This window comes from Leucoraja erinacea, chromosome 19, assembly GCF_028641065.1.
Source record: "Leucoraja erinacea ecotype New England chromosome 19, Leri_hhj_1, whole genome shotgun sequence".
NCBI lineage: Eukaryota > Metazoa > Chordata > Chondrichthyes > Rajiformes > Rajidae > Leucoraja > Leucoraja erinaceus.
Window position 1 is genome coordinate 3,548,296 of NC_073395.1, and position 26,114 is coordinate 3,574,409.

General features: G+C 44.8%; 1 protein-coding gene across 1 annotated transcript in view; it reads right to left on the reverse strand.

The window, feature by feature from the left end:
- Window positions 1-1,129: 1,129 nt before the first annotated feature.
- The window catches only part of itfg2 (integrin alpha FG-GAP repeat containing 2), a 36,923-nt gene continuing 11,938 nt past the window's right edge, over window positions 1,130-26,114 (reverse strand). Inside the window, exons 7-12 of the mRNA XM_055650089.1 lie at window positions 24,033-24,127; window positions 23,004-23,057; window positions 17,931-18,022; window positions 16,244-16,361; window positions 12,638-12,808; window positions 1,130-1,514 (exon numbers count right to left, since the gene is read on the reverse strand). Coding sequence (XP_055506064.1) covers window positions 1,387-1,514; window positions 12,638-12,808; window positions 16,244-16,361; window positions 17,931-18,022; window positions 23,004-23,057; window positions 24,033-24,127 — 658 coding nt within the window. The 3' untranslated portion in view covers window positions 1,130-1,386. The remainder of the gene's footprint in view (window positions 1,515-12,637; window positions 12,809-16,243; window positions 16,362-17,930; window positions 18,023-23,003; window positions 23,058-24,032; window positions 24,128-26,114) is intronic.

Consider the following 26,114-nt stretch of genomic DNA (forward strand, 5'->3'; position numbering starts at 1 on the left):
GATTTCGGCCCAAACTCAGCGGGTGCAGCAGCATCTATGGAGAACATGGACAGGTGACGTTTCACAGAGTGCTGGAGTAACTCAGCGGGTCAGGCAGCATCTGTGGAGAACATGGATAGGTGATGTTTCACAGAGTGCTGGAGTAACTCAGTGGGTCAGGCGGCATCTGTGGGGAACATGGATAGGTGATGTTTCACAGAGTGCTGGAGTAACTCAGCGGGTCAGGCAGCATCTGTGGAGAGTTTCACAGAGTGCTGGAGTAACTCAGCGGGTCAGGCAGCATCTGTGGAGAGTTTCACAGAGTGCTGGAGTAACTCAGCTGGTCAGGCAGCATCTGTGGAGAACAGGGATAGGTGCGTTTCACAGTGCTTCACAGAGTGCTGGAGTAACTCAGCGGGTCAGGCAGCATCTGTGGAGAACATGGATAGGTGACGTTTCACAGAGTGCTGGAGTAACTCAGCGAGTCAGGCAGCATCTGTGGAGAACATGGATAGGTGACGTTTCACAGAGTGCTGGAGTAACTCAGCGAGTCAGGCAGCATCTGTGGAGAACATGGATAGGTGACGTTTCACAGAGTGCTGGAGTAACTCAGCGAGTCAGGCAGCATCTCTGGAGAACTTGGATGGGTGACGTTTCGGGTCGGGACCCTTCCTCTGACAGGAAGTCTGAAGAATGGTCCTGACCTGAAACATCACCCATCCTTGATCATCTGGCTGGCTTTGATTTGTTCTTTTCACGCCTTTCATTCATTGATCTTTGTACCATTTCCCATGCCTCTCGCCTCCCTCTCCCCCGACTCTCAGTCTGAAGAAGGGTCTCAACCCGAAACATCACCTATTCCTTCTCTCCAGAGATGCTGCCTGACCTGCTGAATGATTCCAGCACTTTGTGTCTAACCTTGATGTAAATGACTTGACAAATCTACACATGATAAATTGTCTTCTTCTCTAATTCTCATTCATTTATATAATTGTTGTTCGGCCATACTCCATGCACAGCACGGAATGTTCTAGATTGGGTGAATTGCACCAAAACATTCCTCAGTTTTTCCGATTCTAAATAATGAATTTTTTTGGGTTGTTATCCACAAGTAATGATACAGGTGTCTAACGAAGGAAATATCGTGGGACACTGGATATAATTTTATTTTACCACAGTTTGTTCAAACATTCCTTTGTATTAGCTTTGTGTCGATTACATTGGTGCATGCGGAGCATTGTATATGGTGAACAGTCAAACATTTTTTTCTCTTCGCAGGGAAAGTTTATAATTGTTTACCTTGCGGTCTCAGAATGCCTCGACGTGACGTGCAGCCGTGTTGGTTTGTGAGGTTAGCAGGGTTAAAAATCATTACGTTTCCTTTTATTCCCCTCAACGAGCTGCGGCTCATTGCACAGTTCCAGCTCCACGTTTTTCTCCGCTGTTTATCCTCCCTGAGGCAATGTCTTCCAGCTGATCGGGAAAGTAGAGGGTTTGGTGGAGAACAGCCTGGACAGCACTGGCGTTACCTGCGTCTGTAAAACAGGGACACAACATGGATGATCAGTCATGATCACATTGAACGGCGGTGCTGGCTCGAAGGGCCGAATGGCCTACTCCTGCACCTATTGTCTATTGTGTTGCTACATCTAGATTTTATTTAACTTGCTGGTCACACTTTAATTTTAGTTTTAGAAATACAGCATGAAAACAGGCCCTTCTGCCAACCAAGTCCATAGAAACATAGAAAACAGGTGCAGGAGTAGGCCATTCGGCCCTTCGAGCCTGAACCGCCATTCAATATGATCATCCAACTCAGTATCCTGTACCTGCCTTCTCTCCATACCCCCTGATCCCTTTAGCCACAAGGGCCACATCTAACTCCCTCTTAAATATAGCCAATGAACTGGCCTCAACTACCCTCTATGGCAGAGAATTCTAGAGATTCACCACTCTCTTTGTGAAATAAAAAATTCTCATCTCGGTCCTAAAAGACTTCCCCTTTATCCTTAAACTGTGACCCCCTTGTTCTGGACTTCCCCAACATCGGGAATAATCTTCCTGCATCTAGCCTGTCCAACCCCATGCTAACCACCCATAAGTCCTGAGTCACCCACTTTTTCACCCACTTCTTACACACAACACCGTAACTAGATCGATTGTGAGTTACAGTATTGTCTCTCTGCTGACTGGTTAGCACACAACACAAGCTTTTCACTGTATCTTGGTACACACGCCAATAACCTAAATTGTTCAAGAAGGAACTGCAGATGCTGGAAAATCGAAGGTAGACAAAAGTGATGGAGAAACTCAGCGGGTGCAGCAGCATCGATGGAGGGAAGGAAATAGGCAACGTTTCGGCCCAAATCCCTGAAGGAAATAGGCAACGTTTCGGGCCGAATCCTGGAAGGTTGCAGGTGGTTGCAGGTAGTGGAAGCAGGTAGGGAGACTGACAAAAACCTCTGGGAACCGCACGGAAACCTTGGGTGGGGCGCAAATTCTCCAGAGGTCTCCGTTCAGGTTTCCTAAGTGGGACAGGGCCATTACTCCACTCTCACCACCATACACCCAATGATTTCAACCAAAGATCTTATAGCTATAAGATCTTTGATTTCAACATTTTGCTTTTGGAATGTCAGTCTTTGCATTCCTCAATGCATTTCGTTCTCCAAATGGAGAGTGCTCCTGTTTTGGTGCTGCCTTCATTAGAGCTGATTCTGGCTGTGGTCACTTTTCTGCTTGTTCCAGAAGTTGTTTTCCACATTCTTTGTTCAAGAATGAACTGCAGATGCTGGAGAATCGAAGGTAGACAAAATTGCTGGAGAAACTCAGCGGGTGCGGCAGCATCTATGGAGCGAAGGAAATAGGCAACGTTTCGGGCCGAAACCCTGAAGGAAATAGGCAACGTTTCAGGCCGAAACCCTGAAGGAAATAGGCAACGTTTCAGGCCGAAACCCTGAAGGAAATAGGCAACGTTTCGGGCCGAAACCCTTCCGGGTTTCGGCCCGAAACGTTGCCTATTTCCTTCGCTCCATAGATGCTGCTGCACCCGCTGATTTTCTCCAGTACTTTTGTCTACCTTCGATTTTCCAGCATCTGCAATTCCTTCTTAACCACCTAGTGATTATTTCTATTGCCTATTCCGTTGCCTATTTCTTTCAGAGTTTCGGCCTGAAACGTTGCCTATTTCCTTCGCTCCATAGATGCTGCTGCACCCGCCGAGTTTCTCCAGCAATTTTGTCTACCTATCCACCTTCTTTTCTAGTTCAAAGATCTTGGAGAGCTTTTATTTTTTGTAATCACGTGCTACTCTTTACGAAGGCTCCTAAAGTGCTTTTCCTCTTTCTGCTTAAGCAGCCCTACCTTGCCACCTTTATGACGCATAGCATGCTTGCAAAGCAACATGCAGGTTTAATGCCTATGAAATATTAGCAGCGTGGAACATTGAAATACATAACATGTTAAACATTCTGCGTCTGTGAACAGTTACACTGAGTCACCCATGCCAGAGCCCTGTGGCATGCTATTTTCATTTTATCTATCCGCTAAATATATAAACCATAAAGATTTTCTTCGCTTGTTAGCGGTGCTTCTGGCAGTTTGTTGGCAACTCTTGTAAGCGCCGGCTGGAAAAATTGATGGGAGATGGTGGGCGGCATGCCAGTACTTTTTCCCCGATGGGTCATCTGGCAGTATGTGAGACCTTGCCACAGTGTGGGATCTCAGAAGAGTTTTCCACAAATATCCAGACTTGCCAAGCTTTCCTTCCCTTCCCTTCCCTTCTCCCAGCTCTCACCTCCTAGAGAGATGTCAGCGTGTTCCACTTCTGGGATGCGGGTGACTGGGGTTGTTTTCCCAGGCTCCAAAGAATTGTTGCCCAGACATTGATTTCGTTAGAAATTCCCACCACTGTTTATCTTCGATTTTTCCAGCATCTGCAGTTCTTTCTTAAAGAGTTACAAGCAATCTTTTTGGAACCATGTTGTGATTTTGCTGTTATCAAGCAACTGAGCCATCCTAGAAACATAGAAAATAGGTGCAGGAGTAGGCCATTCGGCCCTTCGAGCCTGCGCCGCCATTCAATATGATCATGGCATCCAACTCAGTATCCTGTACCTGCCTTCTCTCCATGCCCCCTGATCCCTTTAGCCACAAGGGCCACATCTAACTCCCTCTTAAATATAGCCAATGAACTGTGGCCTCAACTACCTTCTGTGGCAGATAATTCCACAGATTCACCATCTCTGTGTAAAAAATGTTTTTCTCATCTCGGTCCTGAAAGATTTCCCCCTTATCCTTAAACTGTGACCCCTTGTCCTGGACTTCCCTAACATCGGGAACAATCTTGCTGCATCTAGCCTGTCCAACCCCTTAAGAATTTTGTACGTTTCTATAAGATCCCCCCCTCAATCTTCTAAATTCTAGCGAGTACAAACCAAGTCTATCCAGTCTTTCTTCATATGAAAGTCCTGACTTCCCAGGAATCAGTCTGGTGAATCTTCTCTGTACTCCCTCTATGGCAAGAATGTCCTTCCTCAGATTAGGAGACCAAAACTGTACGCAATACTCCAGGTGTGGTCTCACCAAGACCCTGTACAACTGCAGTAGAACCACCCTGCTCCTATACTCAAATCCTTTTGCTATGAATGCTAACATACCATTCGCTTTCTTCACTGCCTGCTGCACCTGCATGCCTACTTTCAATGACTGGTGTACCATGACACCCAGGTCTCGTTGCATCTCCCCTTTTCCTAATTGGCCACCATTCAGATAATAGTCTACTTACCTGTTTTTGCCACCAAAGTGGATAACCTCACATTTATCTATCACCAACTAGAGTGGTCCTGAGCTTCTATCTGCCTCAATGGGAATCCTCGGACTATATGTAATCGGATTTTGCTGGACTGTATCCTGCAATAAACGTTATTCCCTTCAGCAAGCATCTGTACACTTTGGATGGCTTGATTGTAAACATGTATAGTTTTCATGTATAGTTTTCTCATTGACTAGTTAGCACGCAACAAAAGCTTTTCACTGTACCTCGGCACACGTGACAATAAACTAAACTAAGTCTTCATCTTGATTTATCAGATATCAGGGTGGCTGTAAGATGATGGGGTGCTCCATTTTCTTGTGTCACTAGTAAAGTTCCTTTTATTCATTTGCCATTACTTTTGTGGGCTTTCAGCCATCAGAGATGGTTGGTCACAGCTTAAGATAACCAGTGGAGACACAAGGAACTGCAGATGCTGGTTTACAAAAAGATATACAAAGTATAGGAGTAACTCAGCGGGCCAGGCAGCATCTGTGGAGAACATGGATAGGTGACGTTTCACAGAGTGCTGGAGTAACTCAGTAGGTCAGGCAGCATCTGTGGAGAACATGAGTAGGTGACGTTTAGAGTCAGGACACTTCTTCCGACTCTACCGTAATCAGACTGAAGAAGGATGCTGACCCAAGACCACCTATCCATGTTCTCCACAGATGCTGCCTGACCCACTGAGTTACTCCAGCACTCTGTGAAACGTCACCTATCCATGTTCTCCACAGATGCTGCCTGACCCGCTGAGTTACTCCAGCACTCTGTGAAACGTCATCTATCCATGTTCTCCACAGATGCTGCCTGACCCGCTGAGTTACTCCAGCACTCTGTGAAACGTCACCTATCCATGTTCTCCACAGATGCTGCCTGACCCACTGAGTTATGGTGCAGCAGCATCTATGGAGCTAAGGAAATAGGCAACGTTTCGGGCCGAAATCCTTCTGGAAATAGGCAACGTTTCGGGCTGAAACCCTTTTGGGTTTCGGCCCGAAACGTTGCCTATTTCCTTAGCGCCATAGATGCTGCCTGACCCGCTGAGTTACTCTAGCACTCTGTGAAACGTCACCTATCTATGTTCTCCACAGATGCTGCCTGACCCGCTGAGTTACTCCAGCACTCTGTGAAACGTCACCTATCCATGTTCTCCACAGATGCTGCCTGACCCGCTGAGTTACTCCAGCACTCTGTGAAACGTCACCTATCCATGTTCTCCACAGATGCTGCCTGACCCCGCTGAGTTACTCCAGCACTCTGTGAAACGTCACCTATCCATGTTCTCCACAGATGCTGCCTGACCCGCTGAGTTACTCCATCTCTTTGTGTCTACATATGATCACAGCATTTGCAGTTCTTTGTGTCTATGTTGGGTTGCTGTTGTAGAAAGCAAGATGGTGATGGCTTTCAGGTCGATGTTTTCTGTATCACTTTGATGTGGTTTTAACTCGACCTGAGACTTACTGTCCAATGGAAAACTGGTTCACTAAATTTTATTTGAACATCATAACAGTTTAGAAAAGTAGTTCTTCTTGACCATGTTGAAGGGCTACGGTTCATTCTGATCCAAACCTCAACAACATATTTCAGTAGACTCCCAAAGGAACCAAACCATGGCTACAGCTGTTTTTTTCATTAACAAGGGGCAAATGTCAGACAAGGCTCTTGTTCCCACAGTTAATATTTTTAGATAATGCAGCAATCTATCCTGTTTTTGCAGTCTGAATAATTAGTAATATCTCCAGAGAATGCCATATAAAGCTACAGACTTTTGATAACCCTGTGGCAATCTTTTCTCTTCTTAAATATGTCTGTGTCTCTTAACAGGACATAACAACCCTGCATTACTCCGAAAGTTCATCGGCCTCTGCTATGAAGAGTTCTCGTAACTGAAAGAAAGGCACTGAGTTGATTTTGATTCTGATGTGCCTCTTCAGCAGAATCAGTAGGAGTACAGACACAAAATGCTGGAGTAACTCAGCGGGACAGGCAGCATCTCTGGAGAGAAGGAATGGGTGACGCTTCAGGTCAAGACCCTTCCTCAGACTGACCTGCCATTATGTATGTTGTTCTGTATGAGTGTTGTTCATGTTGGACAGGGGTTGGACAGGATAGATGCAGGAAGATTGTTCCCGATGTTGGGGGAAGTCCAGAACAAGGGGTCACAGTTTAAGGATAAGGGGGAAATCTTTTAGGACCGAGATGAGGAAAACTTTTTTCGCACAGAGAGTGGTGAATCTCTGGAATTCTCTGCCGCAGAAGGTAGTTGAGGCCAGTTCATTGGCTATGTTTAAGAGGGAGTTAGATCTGGCCCTTGTGGCTAAAGGGATCAGGGGGTATGGAAAGAAGGCAGGTACAGGATACTGAGTTGGATGATCAGCCATGATCATATTGAATGGCGGTGCTGGCTCGAAGGGCCGAATGGCCTCTACTCCTGCACCTATTTTCTATTTTCTATGTTTGAGATGTTGACATTCTGGTTCCATGTCCGCAGAATGAAGTACAGTTTAGTTCAGAGACACAGTGCGGAAACAGGCCCTTCGGCCCACCCAGTCCACACCGACCAGCGATCCCTGCACAGTAACGCTACCCTACACACACAATTTGATATTGATACCAAGCCAATTAACCTACAAACCTGTACACGTTTAGGAGTGTGGGAGGAGACCGAAGATCTCGGAGAAAACCCACGCAGGTCAAGGGGAGAACGTACAAACTCCGTACAGACAAGGCCCCTTAGTCAGGATCGAACCCGGGTCTCCGGCGCCGTGAAGCAGTAGCTCTACCACTGCGCCAGCGTGCCCATAGTACAGACTGTTAGATCACAGTTCAACATTACATTGTGCTGCCCCAGCCAGCAGCAGTGTTAATTGCTGGGGGCGATGCTGTAGGATGTGTCAGTCCCTGGGTGGTGATGGCTCACGGTATTCTTGGGTGGTCTCTGCTCCTGAATGCTCCAGAAATACATTTTAAACATCATTTTGCTGGGGATCCGACTCCAATCCCTCCAACTGGTTCCAAACCAAACCATTTTTATTATTTGGCACGGATACGTGAATGTAGATGATGAACTCATACTCAGAGCAGCGGTAGAGTTGGTGCCTTTTTTTACCGGTAACATTTTCAGTAAACCCGGCTTTGACCCTGACCACAGGTGCTGCCTGCACTGAATTTGTACGTTCTCTCCGTGACCTGCATGGGTTTTCTCCCGGTGCTCCTCCCACACTCCAAAGACGTGCAGGCATGTAGGTTGATTAGCTTTGGTAAATTGTAAAAGGATTGTAAATTGTCCCTAGTGTGTGTAGGACAGTGTAAGTGTGTAGGGATCGCTGGTCGGCACGGACTCAGTGGGCCGAAGGGCCTGTTTCCACGCTGTATCTCTACACTAAACTAAACTAAAATAAAATATATCTCCGTGTGGCCAGGAATTTCAGATTGCTTACAATAAGTAACGGCCTCGGTGAAAATTGTACCTAATAATTAAAGGCACCAAAGTACAAGTAAAGGTTTTGCTGACAATTTTACCTTACAATAAGTGAAATATTTGCAGACAATTTTACGGCGTTGACTTATATCACAGTGACACTCACAAGGACTGACGGAGACTGCATGGATTACGTACTGGGACTACTTCTGAATGCCGTGTGTCCAGAACGCGCAACTGTGTTGCTGACTCGGTGTCAGGGATTATGGGGAGAAGGCAGGAGAATGGGGTTAAGAGGGAGAGATAGATCAGGCATGATCGAATGGCGGAGTAGACTTGATGGGCCGAATGGCATAATTCCACTCTTATCACTTACAAACTGGTATTACTATGAAGTACATGGTGATATTCACTATCCTTATTTGCCGAACAGTTTGGAATTGTATTTCCCCCCCTGAAGTTTAATCATATTAAAGAGTGACATCCTGGAGAGATGAACTGACGATGCAGAGAAATGATCAAACGCAACGAGAGAAGCTGGGGAATATCAATTCAGGCAGCTAGATTAATTCTGACACCTTAATGCCACTGAAGATAACCGTAAAGTTACGTGATGTTTGAAAAGGGACAATGATTCATAAATACTCTTTGATGTCTTTTTTTTTGCTTTAGATCGTTCTACTTTTGTGTTGGGGTGGGAGATTGCAACCTTGCTTCGACTAATGCAATCAACCTGACGTGCACAAACAAATAGATGCAGTATTTTGGTGTCTGCAACATTAGGCTGTGCACGCCATACACAAGAAGAAGAAGAAGAAGAAGAGGACATTTGGTTTTGTTTTGCCTTTTCAAGTGAAAGGCTGGCAGGAAATCTATCATCTTAATGCAATCTGGCTTCCAGACACGCAGTAACCTAATTGATACTTAAAACCTTTGATACCAACCAAGCAAGTAACTCACTCTGTTCAAGGACAATTAGGGACAGATAATATATTCTGACCACGTCCGCAACGCCCACATGCCTACATCCTGTACTCAAAGCACAGCGAGTCAGGCAGCATCTGCGGAGGGAAATGGAACGATGCCATCTGGATGGTGATCAATGCATCCAGATCTTCATGTGATAGGAGCAGAATTCGGCCATTCGGCCCATCAAGTCTACTCCGCCATTCAATCATGGCGGATCTATCTCTCTCTCCAAACCCCATTCTCCTGCCTTCTCCCCATATCCCCTGACACCCGTACTAATCATCTTCTGATGGACAGGTTTCCCTGCTGCCTGGAGTTCCCCACGTCGCCTCCTGCAGTGGGGGTGTGGTGCTGCAGACTCTGAGGGAAGCTGCTGTCCAGCATGTGGGTGAGGCTCTGCACTGGGCTCTGCAGCTTTGCGGCCAACTGCATTGTCTTTGGGCACCCTTAAGGGCCTGTCACACTTGGGTGTTATTTATGTCATTTACGTGTCACGACGCACGACGCATCATTTACGTCTTTTTCACTCCTGGACGTTCAAGTTGCCGAACCAGGCCACGATGCAACCAGTCAGAATGCTCTCTACCATGCACCTGTAGAAGTTCAGGATTTCTTTTACAAGTGAGCTCAGAAATACTATATTTGAAGATTTTCTGTTGTGCTGCTGGCAACATGCTGGCACAGGTAAGCACCATGTTAGGTGATAAGACATCTTAGATGTTTTCAAGATAGAGTTAGATTTAGCTCTTTGGGCTAACGGAATCAAGGGATATGGGGAGAAAGCAGGAACGGGGTGCTGATTTTGGATGATCAGCCATGATCGTATAGAGTGGCGGCGCTGGCTCGAGGGGCTGAATGGCCAACTCCTGCACCTATTTTCTATGTTTCTAGACTTGTCAGCTGTCAAAAACTCTACTGGCCTGTGGCCTACACATGATGCAGAGAATAAATAAACCTGGATGCTTCCAATTATACACTACCTGCATGATAAACCTTTGGGATTAGCAGCCTTTTGAGAATCCTGCGAATACTGATGAACGGTTCTGAGCAATAAGATGTGATTTTGACTCTAAAGGGCTTGTCCCACTTACGTGATTTTTTTCGGCGACTTGCCGGCACCAGTCATGGTGGCAGCAGGTTGCCGAAAATTTTCAACGTGTTGAAAATCCAACGGCGGGCGCCCAGAAAAAGGTACGACTCTTTGGGCAACTACTCACCACCAAACAGGCGTCACCTCGCGACTGCAGTTTTTTGGTGTTTTTTTCTCTCCCCCCCGTTTTGTACTGAGTTTACATATTCACATATTCTGTTGTGCTGCAGCAAGTAAGAATTTCATTGTCCCATCTGGGACATATCACAATAAAACACTCTTGATTCTTGACCTTTTCCTGGTCGCCGCTGGATTTTCAACAGGTTGAAAATTTTCGCCCCATCCTGCTGCGACTATAACGGGTGCCGGCAAGTCGCTGAAAAAAAATCGCGTAAGTGGGACAGGCCCTTTATGCTCTGTTTTCTCCCCCCACAAGTTCGGAACTGTCCCTCGTCTAATTTAATTCCACAGCAGCTGGCAGAATATTCAACACCAGGAAAGTATCTGCTGATAAAACATCAGCAGGAGGGAATTTCTAATTAATCGGGGCCAGGAGAGGTGATAGCCTCAAGGGTGGGAAAAGTAATGAACCAGGGAAACCTGTTCCAGGATTTTGGAAAGCCAGCCAGATTTCTGTTAAAGAAGGAACTGCAGATGCTGGAAAATCGAAGGTAGGAACTGCAGATGCTGGAAAATCGAAGGTAGGAACTGCAGATGCTGGAAAATCGAAGGTTATCTGCCCTTCTTGAACTTTCTTCTGTTTTTATTTCATTCGCTTGTCAGAACCTGACAAAGTGGAATTCTTTGCCACAGAAGGCTGCGGAGGTTGCCAGTGGTTATTTCTAAGGCAGAGGTAGATAGATTCTTGATTAGTACGGGTGTCAGGGGTTATGGAGAGAAGGCAGGAGAATGGGGTTAGGATGGAGAGATAGATCGGCCATGATTGAATGGCGGAGTAGACTTGATGGGCCGAATGGCCTAATTCTGCTGCTATCACTTATGACCTTATGACCTAAAGTCGGTGACATGATGCTTATACACAATGGCATTTTGAATTTGTTTGCCCCCTAATTACAATCAGTCTAGACATGCAGATGAGGTTGTCGTGTTTAGTTCAAGGTCAGACCTGTGGAGCTGTATGTTGAGGAGGGGAGTGTTTGGACAACGGGCAAAACTGCAGTAAAGCTAGGGGCTGGGTTGGCAATGAGGTGCCCAATACAAGAGGAAGTTTGTCTCAGGTCTTTCACCGCAAATATTAAGGGCCTCTTTCTCCATAAATGTAGTCTAAGGGCCACACGGTGGCACAGTGGTAGAACTGCTGCCTTACAGTGCCAGAGACCCGGGTTCGATCCCGAACTACGGGTGCTGTTTGTACAGAGTTCGCAAATTCCCCCAGTGACCTGCGTGGGTTTTCTACGGGTGCTCCATGGGTGTTAATATGCTTTGGTAAAATTGTAAATTGTCCCTCGTGTGTGTAGGATAATGTTAGTGTGCAGGGATCACTGGTTGGTGCGGAGTCAGTGGGCCGAGTGGCCTGTTTCCACGCTGTAGCTCTATACCCGTGCTCTTCAACCTGGGCGGTACCACTCACTAGTGGCTGATTTAAGCTTTCAGGTGGGCGGCAAAATAATCACATGTTGTATTAAAAACATCCAAAATATACAAACGCAAATCAGTGAGAGAATGTATGTGAAAATAAAAAGTTACTATAATTTCAGAGAAAAGTATTTGAATTATGTATTGTAAACTTTTATGCTGTGTGAATTTTTAACTATGTAAAATATTGTAATGTTTAACCTCCACCAAACCCCCCGGGAGCCAGAGTGGAGCCCCCTCCGCACCGGCTGCGAGCCTGGCCCGACTGCCTCCCAACGGGGACGGCGCAGCGGTGGATCGGCGGCGTCAGCAGCACCGGGGACCTGTGCCCGCTCTGGGGCTGTCGGTTGGCCCGGCGGGGCGGCGTTGTTTCCCCACGCTGGCTGTGGGCCAACCGACAGTCACCGGAGTGACAGAACAGCGGAACTCTCCTGCAGACACCCACCCAATAAAAGCCCCTCTCCCGTTCCCCAGTCCCTGCCTCCTCTCTCCTACCATCTATCCCGTTGACCGCCGCTCCTTAGCGGGACAGGCAGCATCCCTGGAGAGATGGAATGGGCGACATTTCGGGTCGAGACCCTTGTTCAGACTGAACTGTTAGCTGTTTGTTGGGTGAAGCTGGTGTGACTTGGGTGGGGGAGTGATAGAGAGAGGGAATGCCGGGACTACTTGAAGTTAGATAAATCAACACTCACACCATTGGCTGGAAGCTGCCCAAGCGTAATATGAGATCCACGAGATATGAAATATGAGAAACACTTACCAACGGATGTTGCTTGTAGGAGGTCCCTGAACTCTTCTGTCTCCAGCACCTTCAGGATGTTGGTGGACTCCATTCTCTCCAGCTCCACCCTCCAGTACACGTAGATCTTGTGGTTGAAGCTGACGTACACCAAACACGGGCTGTTGCGACCGTGTTTGCATGCATACATGCCTGGATGTGCCACAGCGCAGAACACAGAGAGAGAAGTGAAACGTGAAAATTAGCTTTTCATTATGTCTAAGAATCTTGTTTTATGGGACAGGAACAAACAGGAAGTAGACCGTTTTCTATTAAGGACAAATTCATTCTAATTCAGTGGCATCTATCAATTTCTGCCATTTTGAACTTTGTTATACCAGACATTACCTTCTACAAAGAATTAGGCTTGAGTGCTTGACATACATAGGAAAAAGTAATAATTTTGAGAACAAAAATAGGGACGAGGAAAAGTTAATGACATTTATATCGTTCCTTGCATGAGATTGGGCCACATAGTCAATTTTTCTTTTTTTCTCTCTTTTTTTGGTATGGCTTTGTAAATATTTGATTAGTGTATAAATGTAAATAATTTGGTGTACATAGAGCTGCTGGTGTACATATGGTGTACATATAGCTGCTGGTGTACATATGGTGTACATATAGCTGCTAAATTTGTATAAGATAATTCTAAGCAGTTGAATAAGGGGTGGGAATTAATAAGCTTTGGCTTCTTCCTGCTCCTTTTCAGACACATACGATTTCATTTATTTATAGGTATTGTTTATGACACTTTATAAATATTCTTGTTTTGGTTTTTTTTTGTTTTTGTATGCTTTCACACTTGCTTTTTATTCTTTTATTCTGTTCGAAATAAAGAATTAAATAAATAAAAATAATAAGTTTAAAAAAATTTCAAGTTAAGCTTGCATTTAAAACTTAGAGAGGTGATAGACTTTCTCCATATATGTTTCTTCCTTCAAGCAAATGGGGAGAAGTTGCCCCTGTTTGAAAATGTATATATTTGCATCCAATCTGTGATAACGTCATGAATTCAGTGCAGGACCACACTCAGACTTTACCTTTTTGGACTTCAGGTATTTGTACTGATTTCCTGTGGACAATATGAACCAGAATATAAACCAATAAAGTAACATAGTTTTGTTTTTTCGAACAATTAATTCTATTATATGACTGCTGGGAATAAGAGCAAAAGTCAGGAACTAATGCGTTATCAGGGTCACTGCTGTTCAGATACATTGTCAAACTCATCTGGCCACTCCTATCAGACGGAGTGACATGAGTATTTACAGAGGCGTTTAATGCCTTGTGCTGCTATGATGAAAGTTAAACAATTCACTGTCCTAAAGCATTTAACTACAAATTAAATGCCTGAGCTGCTGAGTAGTTTAGTTTAGTTTAGAGATAGTTTAGAGGTAGTTCCAGCATTTTCTACAGCGCGGAACTAGGACCTTCGGCCCACCGAGTCTGCGCTGACCAGCGATCCCTGCGCATTAACACTACCCTACACAGACTGGTGGCAACTTTTACAATTACACCAAGCCAAATAACCTACAAATCTGTACGTCTTTGGAGCGTGGGAGGAAACCCAAGATCTCAGAGAAAACCCACGCAGGTCACAAGGAGAACGTACAAATGCCGTACAGGCAGCACCCGTGGTCAGGATTGAACCTGGGTCTTTTCTGCTGTGAGGCAGTGGCTCTATCGCTGCCCTTAAATATTTTAATTTTTTTAAATATTTAAATATTTAAGCTCAAAGGCACGTGTGAATTGTCAATTGCTAATTTTTGAGAGATTTTAAATATTTTTAAATGTATCATGTTGAAAGCATTTGATCTAAATTTGAGAATGTGTTTGTCCAATTGATAATTTGGTCCTGTTTCTGCGGGCCAGACTAGTCCTAACCACTCCACATGATGGCACTCTTCAGCCTGTTAAAGACTCCTCCTACAATAAAAGTGAAGGAGATTGTGGAAATGTCTTCCAGCTTTTTGTCGAAGTTCTGACTCAAGACCAGTGAAAGTGAATGAGCAGATTTTAACCAAATTCAGTAGCAAATGCTGTCAGCACACTAAATCCGGCTCACTGTCTTGACTAATCAGGCCATTTATTTGAGGATTTGAACCTTAGAAGACAACCAGAGCACCAATGATGTTTAATTGTTGGAAGATGCTGGAACCCATTATTAAGCAAGCACGTGACAGGTCACTTATGAAATCAGAATATGGTTAGACATATTTAATGTAATTTTATGAAAAGGAAGCCACGCCGACAAACCTACTTAATCAAAAATCATTTATGATGAAATAAGACACAGAGTGCTGGAGTAACTCAGTGGGTCAGGCAGCATCTGTGGAGAACATGGATAGGTGACGTTTCACAGAGTGCTGGAGTAACTCAGCGGGTCAGGCAGCATCTGTGGAGAACATGGATAGGTGACGTTTCACAGAGTGCTGGAGTAACTCAGCGGGTCAGGCAGCATCTGTGGAGAACATGGATAGGTGACATTTCACAGAGTGCTGGAGTATCTCAGCGGGTCAGGCAGCATCTGTGGAGAACGTGGATAGGTGACATTTCACAGAGTGCTGGAGTAACTCAGCGGGTCAGGCAGCATCTGTGGAGAACATGGATAGGTGACGTTTCACAGAGTGCTGGAGTAACTCAGCGAGTCAGGCAGCATCTCTGGAGAACATGGATAGGTGATGTTTGAGCACTCTGTGTCATTTTTGGTTAATCAGCATCTGCAATTCCTTGTTTTTCAACTTTTTAGGATATAACCAGTACAAAAGGCAGAGGATCTTGAATATCAGATTTTTTTTAAAGCATTGGTAAAAAGTGCCACCTATAAGATTATTGTACAAAGTAACGTAATTTAAGATCGGGAACAGTACCAGAAACAAATCTCATTATTTTGTACTTGCCTGCTCCCCTGATGAATCTGCTCACAATTATTTTTTAACAAAGGAACTAGAGATTTATGACAATGCAGTCGATGATTAAAGAAAGTTGAAGCCCCTGATGCAACAAAGAAGTTGCAGATGCTGTGAATCTAAATTGAAAACCAAAGCACTTTCGAACAAAAATGGGCGAGCAACAAAAATAATCTATTCATTTCACAAATACTAATTAGCTTGCTCAGTCTTTGCAACGATTCCATTTATTCAGGTCATTAATGGCAAGTTTCTAAATAAAATGGATTTGAGCAGCTCACCACATTTTCTCTCTGTTCCACCTGGACTCGGCTCCTATTTCTCCCTTCCCTCCCCTCCCCCTAGTTTCCTTCCACCGATAATCCTTCCTCTGGCTTCACAAATCGCGCTTCTTCTCTCCTTATTGCACTCTTTTTCTCTTTTCATCGCTGGCCTTTGTCCAATTAAACCCCCCACCCCACCCCCTCAACTATATCCACCTATCACTTGCCTGGCTTTGTACCACCCCCCACCTCCACCTCCACCTCCACCTCCACCACCACCACCACCACCACAGTCAGATTGAAGAAGCATCCCAAAGTGAAACGTCTCCTGTCCACGCCCTCCAGAGATGCTGCCTGACCCGCTGAGTTACCCCATCACATTGCGTCTTTTTTTCCCCCTAAAAATGAACACTTACCAGCACAAAAGGCACTGACGTTCTCATCAAACTGAAAGCGAACCACAGACCTATTTTGGTCAATGATGTAGGTTTGACCGTCCCACGCACAGGCCACCACTTCTTCTCGGCCGTCACCCTGAAGGAAGTGCAGACGACAATTACACCTGCATCAACGCACTTACCAACGCCAAACGGTGCTGGTTTCTGAAGCATCGGTCGGCTCACATGCTGTGGCAATATATAGCGATGTTACAATACCTACCTTCAGCAACGCTGCAGTTCTACCACTGGCCGCGTGCGCGACTTTGGCCCCTATGGGGGGGGGTTTGTACAACCTGTCGGAGGCGGATTTCCTCAGGCTGCTAGCTGATGAAGAAAAATCGATCGGACTTCCGTTCCCGGTATATATTTTTTTAAATTCACTGGACAATTTAATAATTGGATTCGAATAAAAGGCGACTTTTAACGTCCTCAACGCCTACAACGTTGATCGCAAGAACGGGACAAAACAAAGGGTAAGTAGTCTATTTTACCTATAATCTTGATTCTTGGGATGGCTTTAATCTAATTTTACGTTGCGAAAATGTTCTTTGGGCCCCATACGAACCGGCAGTGTTTTTTATTGCCGATATCGAGTTAAAATTCACCGCAAAGCAATGTTCCAATCGATCGCGTTCCAGAAAAACCCACTCGCAAGATGATTTCAATCCTCTTTATTTTTGGACAATCATGTCATGAGCTGTCTAAATTGCCTATATTTTGTGTCATTCTCTCTCCATGATTGTTATAAAGCAATAGGGGACAAGATGCCAATTTCCGAGTATGAAAATGGCCTTAACATTTTTAATACTGAAGATATGAAAGTGAATTAGGTGTCAAATTAAACTTATTTTTATCTGATGGGATAAATTGCAGCTGACTGGGCTGAGAGCAATTCTGCAATGGTGGAGACGGAGATGCTCACAAAAAAATAAGAAGCACCTGGCTGAGCATCTGAGTTGCAACCTTATAGTGGGCTGTGGACCAAGAGTTGGTAAATAGCATTAGTAGAGACAGGTACTTGATGCTTGGCATAGGCATGGTGGGCCAAAGGGCTTGTTTCGGTGTTGTATGTCTCTACAACAGGGTGGTACAATGGCGTAGCGGTATAGTTACTGCCTTACAATGCCAGAGCCCCCATCCTGCCCACGGGTGCTTGTCTGTACGGAGATTCAACCTTCTCCCCGTTCTCCGAGAGCTCCGGTTTCCTCCCACACTCCAAAGACGTACAGGTTTGTAGGCTAATTGGCTTGGTATAAATGTATAAATGTAAAATTGTCCCTAGTGTGTGTGTGTAGAGGGTAGTGTAATGTGCGGGGATCGCTGGTCGGTACGGACTTGGTGGGCCGAATGGCCTGTTTCTGCGCTGTATCTCTAAACTAAACTGTGTGAATTTGGAGACGAGCTCAAGGCCAGCTTCACAGTAATCACTGCGGCCATTCAAACTCATGACCATCACATTTCCTTTGCCCTGTTTAGAAGCTTTGGCAGCTACTCAGTGCCAATGAATTCCCGGGCCTGATTCCTGCGGTCTATGAGGTGATGTGATTCTCAATGGAAAACCCTACTTGTATTAAGGACACAAAAGTGAAAAGAGACAAGCCTGATATTTGGTGATTGCTAGAAGATTTAAAATGAGCAGCTTTGAAACAATGCTAATACTCACCGTTACATCTAACTTCTCCAAGGCAAAAAGTTGATGATCCACTTGAACAGACCATAGGAGTTTATCTGACCCATCCATCAGTTTCAGGGTTCCTGTTCAAAGAGGCAATCAACAAAGCTTTACTCATTGGCCATCTGAACTCGAGTTAGCAATGTATTAAAATCTTTGGACAGAAATAGTAGTATTGAAGAACAAATCCAGAAAACAAAAGGAGGTTTATCACCTTTACATTGTCAAGACTCGGCAACAGTTTTGCAGAACACTTAAAGAGTCATACAGGGGAAACTGACCTAACTTGCCCACACCGGCCAGCATGTCCCAGCTACACTAGTCCCACCTGCCTGCGCTTGGTCGCGATCCCTCCAAAACTGTCTTATCCATGTACCTGTCTAACTGTTTCTTAAATGATGGGATAGTCCCAGCCTCAATTACCTCCTCTGGCAGCTTGTTCCATGCACCCACCACCCTTTGTGTGAAAAAGTTACCCCTCAGATTCCTATTAAATCTTTTCCCCTTTACCTTGAACCTATGTCCTCTGGTCCTCGATTAACCTACTCTGGGCAAGAGACTCTGTGCATCCACCAATCATGGAGAGAATATCTGCATTTAATTTAATCAAAACTAATCATTAATTATGAACGTTATCAAAATTACTTAAGAGTTAATCAATTCAGCGCTCGATGCTTGAGTGCCACAAATGCTGTTCAAAGAAAGGCTTGTCTACCTGAAACATCTATTCTGTTTCTTTTTCCACCGATGCTCCTATCTGCTGAGTGTTTTCAGCATTTACTGGTTTTATGTCACGTATCCTTTCCTGGGATTAACTTGCTTTACATCATTAAGACTGGAGGAAATGGAAACACTCATTAGGACTGTAATACGGGGCTTTACACACGGGAATGGCAATAATTACTTGTGTGTGGGTACTGGGTATCGTCATTGTGAGAATATCAGAATATCAAGTTCAAGTCAAGTCAAGTAAAGTCAAGTCAAGTTTATTTGTCACATACACATACGAGAAGTGCAGTGAAATGAAAGTGGCAATGCTCGCGGACTTTTGTGCAAAAGACAAACAACAAAACAACCAAACAAATTATAAACACAATCATAACACACATATTCTTTTACATAATAAATAATGAAAGGAAAAACGTTCTGTTTAAGTTGTTTTAGAGTATCCATGTCTTTTCATTTTCATCCTCATCATTTGAATGATGTGTAATACACAGCAGTAATTACTGGATACACTGTTGGTCCTAAACATCTACAGGTACACGGTAGAAAGCATTCTGACTGGTTGCATCGTGGCCTGGTTCGGCAACTTGAACGTCCGGGAGCGAAAAAGACTACAAAAAGTTGCCACCACTGCCCAGTCCATCACCGGCTCTGACCTCCCCACCATCGAAGGGATCTACCGTAGTCGCTGCCTCAAAAAGGCAGCCAACATCATCAAGGACCCACACCATCCTGGCCACACACTTATCTCACCACTGCCATCGGGAAGAAGGTACAGGAGCCTGAAGACTGTAACGTCCAGGTTCAGGAACAGCTTCTTCCCCACAGCAATCAGGCTATTAAACACAACAAATAAGCTATGAGCTCTGAGCTGCAAAATACTATATTATTATTTGTTATTTGCACTATATTTGTTATTTATTGAACTTTTTCTTTTTTTCCCCCCACTATATACAATGTTTACATATTCACATATTCTGATGTCAGGACTGTCTTATGAAGAAAGACTGGATAGACTTGGTTTATACTCTCTAGAATTTAGGAGATTGAGAGGGGATCTTATAGAAACTTACAAAATTCTTAAGGGGTTGGACAGGCTAGATGCAGGAAGATTGTTCCCGATGTTGGGGAAGTCCAGGACAAGGGGTCACAGCTTAAGGATAAGGGGGAAATCCTTTAAAACCGAGATGAGAAGAACCTTTTTCACACAGAGAGTGGTGAATCGCTGGAACTCTCTGCCACAGAGGGTAGTTGAGGCCAGTTCATTGGCTATATTTAAGAGGGAGTTAGATGTGGCCCTTGTGGCTAAGGGGATCAGGGGGTATGGAGAGAAGGCAGGTACGGGATACTGAGTTGGATGATCAGCCATGATCATATTGAATGGCGGTGCAGGCTCGAAGGACCGAATGGCCTACTCCTGCACCTAATTTCTATGTTTCTATGTTGTGCTGCAGCAAGTAAGTATTTCATTGTCCCGTCTGGGACATATGATAATAAAACTTTCTTGACTCTCGGTTGGATAACAATGCCTGTGATCCAGATAATTATAACTTACACTAAAATTCTTTTTTTTCTCTCTAGTTCGAGGAGAAGCACATCAAGCTCTCTGAACATTTCTGTTCCACCGAGTCCTGAATGGAAAAAGTGGCAATTGAGCTAATTGGGACACTCAAGTCGAGCAATTATTTGCAGCCCACAATATTAATGTTGGTGGTGAAGACGATTGCACTGTCCAGCCAGCCAGGAAATGATCTGCAAAACAGATCATTAAGTAGGAGGAGAATGTCAGAATAACCCAGCAGCCTGCTGTGCTGTCCAAGATGGAAGCCTACCCCCCTGCTACAACAGATCTCATTAACCAAGAGCCACAAGCATATGTGGATGGCAAGGGAAGAACATTTTTTTGTTGAAGTAGCTACTAATTAAGAAACTGCACACACTAATAAGAAGGCTCTCTGGCATTTCACTTTGCTCGAATTGAAATAGGTTTATTGGACTATTCTGCATTTAAATGCTCAAGTAAATATATCTAAATCGACATAATTACTATCACCGAGATACTCCTTATCAATATCTGGGGGATCATAGTTGACCAGTTGGTACACAAAAAAAAGCTGGAGAAACCCTTCTTCTGCCTGAAACGTTGCCTATTTTCTTCGCTCCATAGATGCTGCGGCACCCGCTGAGTTTCTCCAGCTTTTTTGTGTACCTTCAATTTTCCAGCATTTGCAGTTCCTTCTTAAACATAGTTGACCAGTTTATGGGCAGCACGGTGGCGCAGCGGTAGAGTTGCTGCCTCGCAGCACCAGAGACCCGGGTTCGATCCTGACTACCGCTGCTGTCTGTACGGAGTTTGTACGTTCGCCCCGTTCCCCCGAACTGCGTGGGTTTTCCCCAGGAGCTCCAGTTTTCTCCCACACTCCAAAGACATGCAAGTTTGTAAGTAAATTGGCTTTGATAAAATTATAAATTATCCCTAGTGTGTGTAGGGAAATGTTGGTGGGTGGGGATCGCTGGTCGGCACGGACTCGGTGGGCTGAAGGGCCTGTTTCCACGCTGTATCTCTAAAATAAACTAAAGTTCAACACCATCCAGGACAAAACAGCACGTTTGTTCCACATTTATTCCCCTCACAGCAACGAACAGTGGCTGCAGCGTGGGCCATCTGAAAAATGCATGGCAGTGACTGGCTTTACTATTCTGACAGTATCACTCTAACTTCTGACCCCTACCTCTAAGGACAAGGGCAGCAGACTCATGGGAACGCAACCAATAGCAGGTTCGCCCTCCAAGTCAGACATCGCCCAGACTTGAGAATATTCTGTTTAAGAAGGAACTGCAGATTCTGGAAAATCGAAGGTAGACAAAAGTGCTGGAGAAACTCAGCGGGTGCAGCAGCATCTATGGAGCGAAGGAAATAGGCAACGTTTCGGGCCGAAACCCTTTCGGGTTTCGGCCCGAAACCTTGCCTATTTCCTTCAGAGTTTCGGCCCGAAACGTTGCCTATTTCCTTCGCTCCATCGATGCTGCTGCGCCCGCTGAGTTTCTCCAGCACTTTTGTCTACCTTGAGAATATTCTGCCATTTCTTCATCGTCAGCGGGCTCAATCCCAGAACTGCTGCCGTAGAACGTAACACGTAGAAAGGACACAGGAGCAGTCTCTTTGGCCGACAATATCTGTCAGACACAATGCCAAGATACGCTGATCTCATCTGCCTGCTCATGATCCGTATCCCTCCATTGCCAGCACTGCACGGAGCATTCCCAGCATGCAGCAACACTGTGAGAGTACTTCAGCAGAAGTTTCACAGCAGATAGTCTGAGATAGCGGCTCAGCATCACTTTATTAAAGGCCATTAACAATACTTATGTAATGCTGCCTTGTCAACAACACCCATGTCCTGAAAAATTAATTTAAAAAACCCAGTAATCCATTTGCTTAGGCTTGGCCACCATCAGATTACCTCCTCAACCTCCGCACGATTCTTGCCACATGACTGTTGGGAAACACATTCTCCCCGGTTTTCTGAACTACAATACTCATCTTCATGGACTCTCCACTGCAGCCAAACACACGATCCATCTGACATAATCCAGGCGATTCTTTCCAAACCAAGTGTTTAAGAAAGAACTGCAGATGCTGGAAAATTCGAAGGCAGACAAAAATGCTGGCGAAACTCAGCGGGTGAGGCAGCATCTATGGAGCAAAGGAATAGGCGACGTTTCGGGTCGAGACCCTTCTTCAGACTAATGTGGGGGTGGGGAGGGGGAAAGAAAGGAAGAGGTGGAGACTGTAGGCTGTGAGAGAGCTGGGAAGGGGAGGGGAAGGAGGGAGAACGCAGTCCTTGGATGGGAGAGGTAAAGCGACATCCAAGGACCCAAGCAGTCTTTCCAGGTGAGGCAGAGGTTCACCTGCACCTCCTCCAACCTCATCTATTGCATCCGCTGCTCCAGGTGCCAACTGCTCTACATCAGTGAGACCAAGCACAGGCTTGGCGATCGCTTCGCCCAACACCTCCGCTCAGTTCACAATAACCAACCTGATCTCCTGGTGGCTCAGCACTTCAATTCCCCCTCCCATTCCGGATCCGGAAGAGAAGGAATGGGTGACGTTTCGGGTCAAGACCCTTCTTTAAAACTAACAGATTGTCTGAGAGGCCGGCTCAACTATAACAGAGCAAATGACTAAGATAACACCTGAAATATGTTTCAATTTTGTACCTAATGAATAGTTTTCTAATATATTCACTATTTTCATCCACACCTCAAAAATGTAAAATTAGTTATATAATAACACTAATATTGATATATGCATAAATTCTATAATAGTATTCTTACCATCCAGAGTGCATAGTGCAAACAAACCAGACTTGGATGTATCATCACTAGAGCCTATGGAAAAAACAATAGAAAATTAGTTCATAATTCAATTGAATATTCCTTTTGATGTCCATTGGTTTACTAATGCACGATACCATGGCTACAATCAAGTTCTAATTGAACAATTTGATGGCTTACATGGAGAATACTATCCAACAGCAATATACTGACTGAAATATATAAATGTAGTTCAAATGGCCACTGAGGACTCTTGCATAATTAACAATGCTGCTTAAACTTTCTATTATATTCTAGCCATTATCTAATACATCCGGAGAGCAAATTAAAATTATTCTCAAGAGATTGCTTGAATATTTGTCTAGAATAACACAGGGTATTGCTTAAATCATGATCCACTGAGCATTGAGTCTAATAGGTAGAGTAATATATTTCAATGAGACACAAGGAACTGCAGATGCTGGTTTACAAAAAAAAAAAAACAGAGTGCTGTGGTAACATATGTTAGAAACATATAAATTATAAAAGGACTGGACAAGCTAGATGCAGGAAAAATGTTCCCAATGTTCGGCGAGTCCAGAACCAGGGGCCACAGTCTTAGAATAAAGGGGAGGTCAATTAAGACTGAGGTGAGAAAAATCTTTTTCACCCCAAAAGTTGTGAATTTATGGAATTCCCTGCCACAGAGGGCAGTGGAGGCCAAGTCACTGGATGGATTTAATAAGGTCCTTTATTAACAGGCATGTCTTGCTGGTATGATTTGTTATTTTATCACGCTGTAATTATTTACAATGTAATGTTAAACACCAAAAAATGGTCTAACTTCAAACACAAGTACACACTAGCCAGACCTGAGGGGATCTTTTGGCTGGCCAAGTTACCATTAGTTGTTAAGATTTTGTATCCATAAGACCGATTAAGTAATATCTATGTAAAACAGTTTTTATTAACTATACAAAGGTAAGTATCTAGCAGTGCCTTCAACTTAATTTGATCGCTGGTAAGGGTAACAATGGTCCACTGACTTACCTCTGTTTATGCTGCCAATCAAATGAGTAGAAACATTCTTATTATGAATGCGGCCTGAAGTCTGATGTAGAATTACGTCCCTAATGAGGCCCTCACTGCAAGGGTAAAACAGATATTGTCAACATTCATATGAGGTCATTTAACAAGAGACAAAGTCGTCCTGTAATGAGCAACACTGCCACAAGGAAAACAAGTTTCATCCTCGCCTGTATTTCCATGGATTAAAACAATAGTCACACAGAGGAGAACAAATCATACAACATGGAAACAGGCCCTTCGGCACAACTTGCCTAAGCTTTTCGCCCAAACCAGCATCTGCAGTTCCTTGTTTCTACATTCTATGGTTTAAGAATACTTTCTGTGAAACTCTCAATTCTTGCGATGTTGTGACTATTATGATGGGGAGGGATTGGGGGGGGGTGCTAGGTGTGTGTGTTATTGGGTTGAGAAGAATGAGAAGAGATATCAGTGAAAGGTAATAATTCTGACCTCTGGTGTTGTCTGTGTGCAGTTGGCAATGAAGGCTCAGAATGCTGTCAAGCTCGATTATCTCCCTGTAATTCAGATTCACAATGCTGTCTGTGTTTGTGGATCACTGAATGCAAATTCAAACAATCCAGTAACATGTCATCCAACAGGTTGCTGAAGGGAGGGGTTTTGATTCGGTAGATCACCACCCTGCATCGAAAGTCCCAGCCTCTTCAGCCTTTCCTTGTTACAGCCCTCTATTCAGTAGGTCAGGTAGCATCTGTGGAAGAGATTTGGCAGGCAACGTTTCAGGTCAGGATTCTTCTTCAGTCCACTTCCTCCACAGATGCTGCCTGACCCATTGAGCACTTTGTGTGTTTTGAACATCTGCAGTTCATTGTGTCTCCATAATATTAATGGAACTCTTCTGCCATATAGTGGCAGGGGGATGTTACTGCAATGTAATGGAAATCACTGCTATAAAGGCTTAGATGCATTGGATTGTATTGTATTGTATTGTATATCTTTATTGTCATTTCCTGAGTATTCGCATACCCAGAGGAAACAAAAAAACGTTGCTCAACCAGTGTCCATTCAGTGTGCATGAAAAAATAAATAGAAATGAAAATAAAAAATACATGTCATGAACAAATTTAACACTCTACTAAACATTCAACAGCCGTTCCGACCGGCAGCGGCACAACAGTGGCTCTGCTGCAGTGTGGGGGTTTGTGCGCGATACTTGGCAGGGGGCAAAGTCCATTTAACAGTCTTATAGCCTGTGGGAAGAAGCTGAGGAGCATCCTGCTGGTTTTGCAGCTAATGCTCCTGTACCTCTTCCCAGATGGGAGGATGGAGAAAATGTCATGCGATGGGTGGTAAGGGTCTTTGATGATGGAGATGGCTCTGTTGATACATCTCTTCCTGTATATGTCCAGCAGGAAGGGGAGTGGAGCACCAATAATCCTGCTGGCGGTCTTCACTATCCTGTCCAGTTGGTGCCGTTCGTACGCCTTGCAGCTCCCGAACCAGGAAGTGATGCCGTATGTCAGTGTGCTCTCGACAGTCCCCCTATAAAAAGTCCGTAGGTGTGTGGTGGGGAGGCCTGCTTTACGTAGTCTTCGGAGAGGGTGAAGTCGCTGCTGGGCTCTCTTGACCAGAGCTGTGGTGTTGGCCGTGGACGTCAGGTCATCAGACAGATGTAGTCCTAAGAACTTCATGCTGCTGACCCTTTCCACATCAGCTCCGTCGATGTGCAGAGGTGTATGGTGTTGTTTCCCCGCCCTCCTGAAGTCAACCACCATCTCCTTAGTTTTTCCCACGTTAAGAATGAGGTTGTGGGATTTGCACCAACCTGTGAGCAGCTCCACCTCCATCCTGTACGCCGACTCATCATTGTCACTGATGAGACCCACCACTGTTGTGTCATCAGCGAACTTGTTGATGAAGTTGTTATTGAGTCTGGCAGTACAGTCGTGTGTCAGCAGACTAAACAGAAGGGGGCTTAGGACACAGCCTTGGGGTGAGCCAGTGCTCACGGCTATGGTTTTTGATGTCCTACTGCCCACCCTGACTGTCTGCTGCCGTTGCGACAGAAAGTTCAGGACCCAGTTG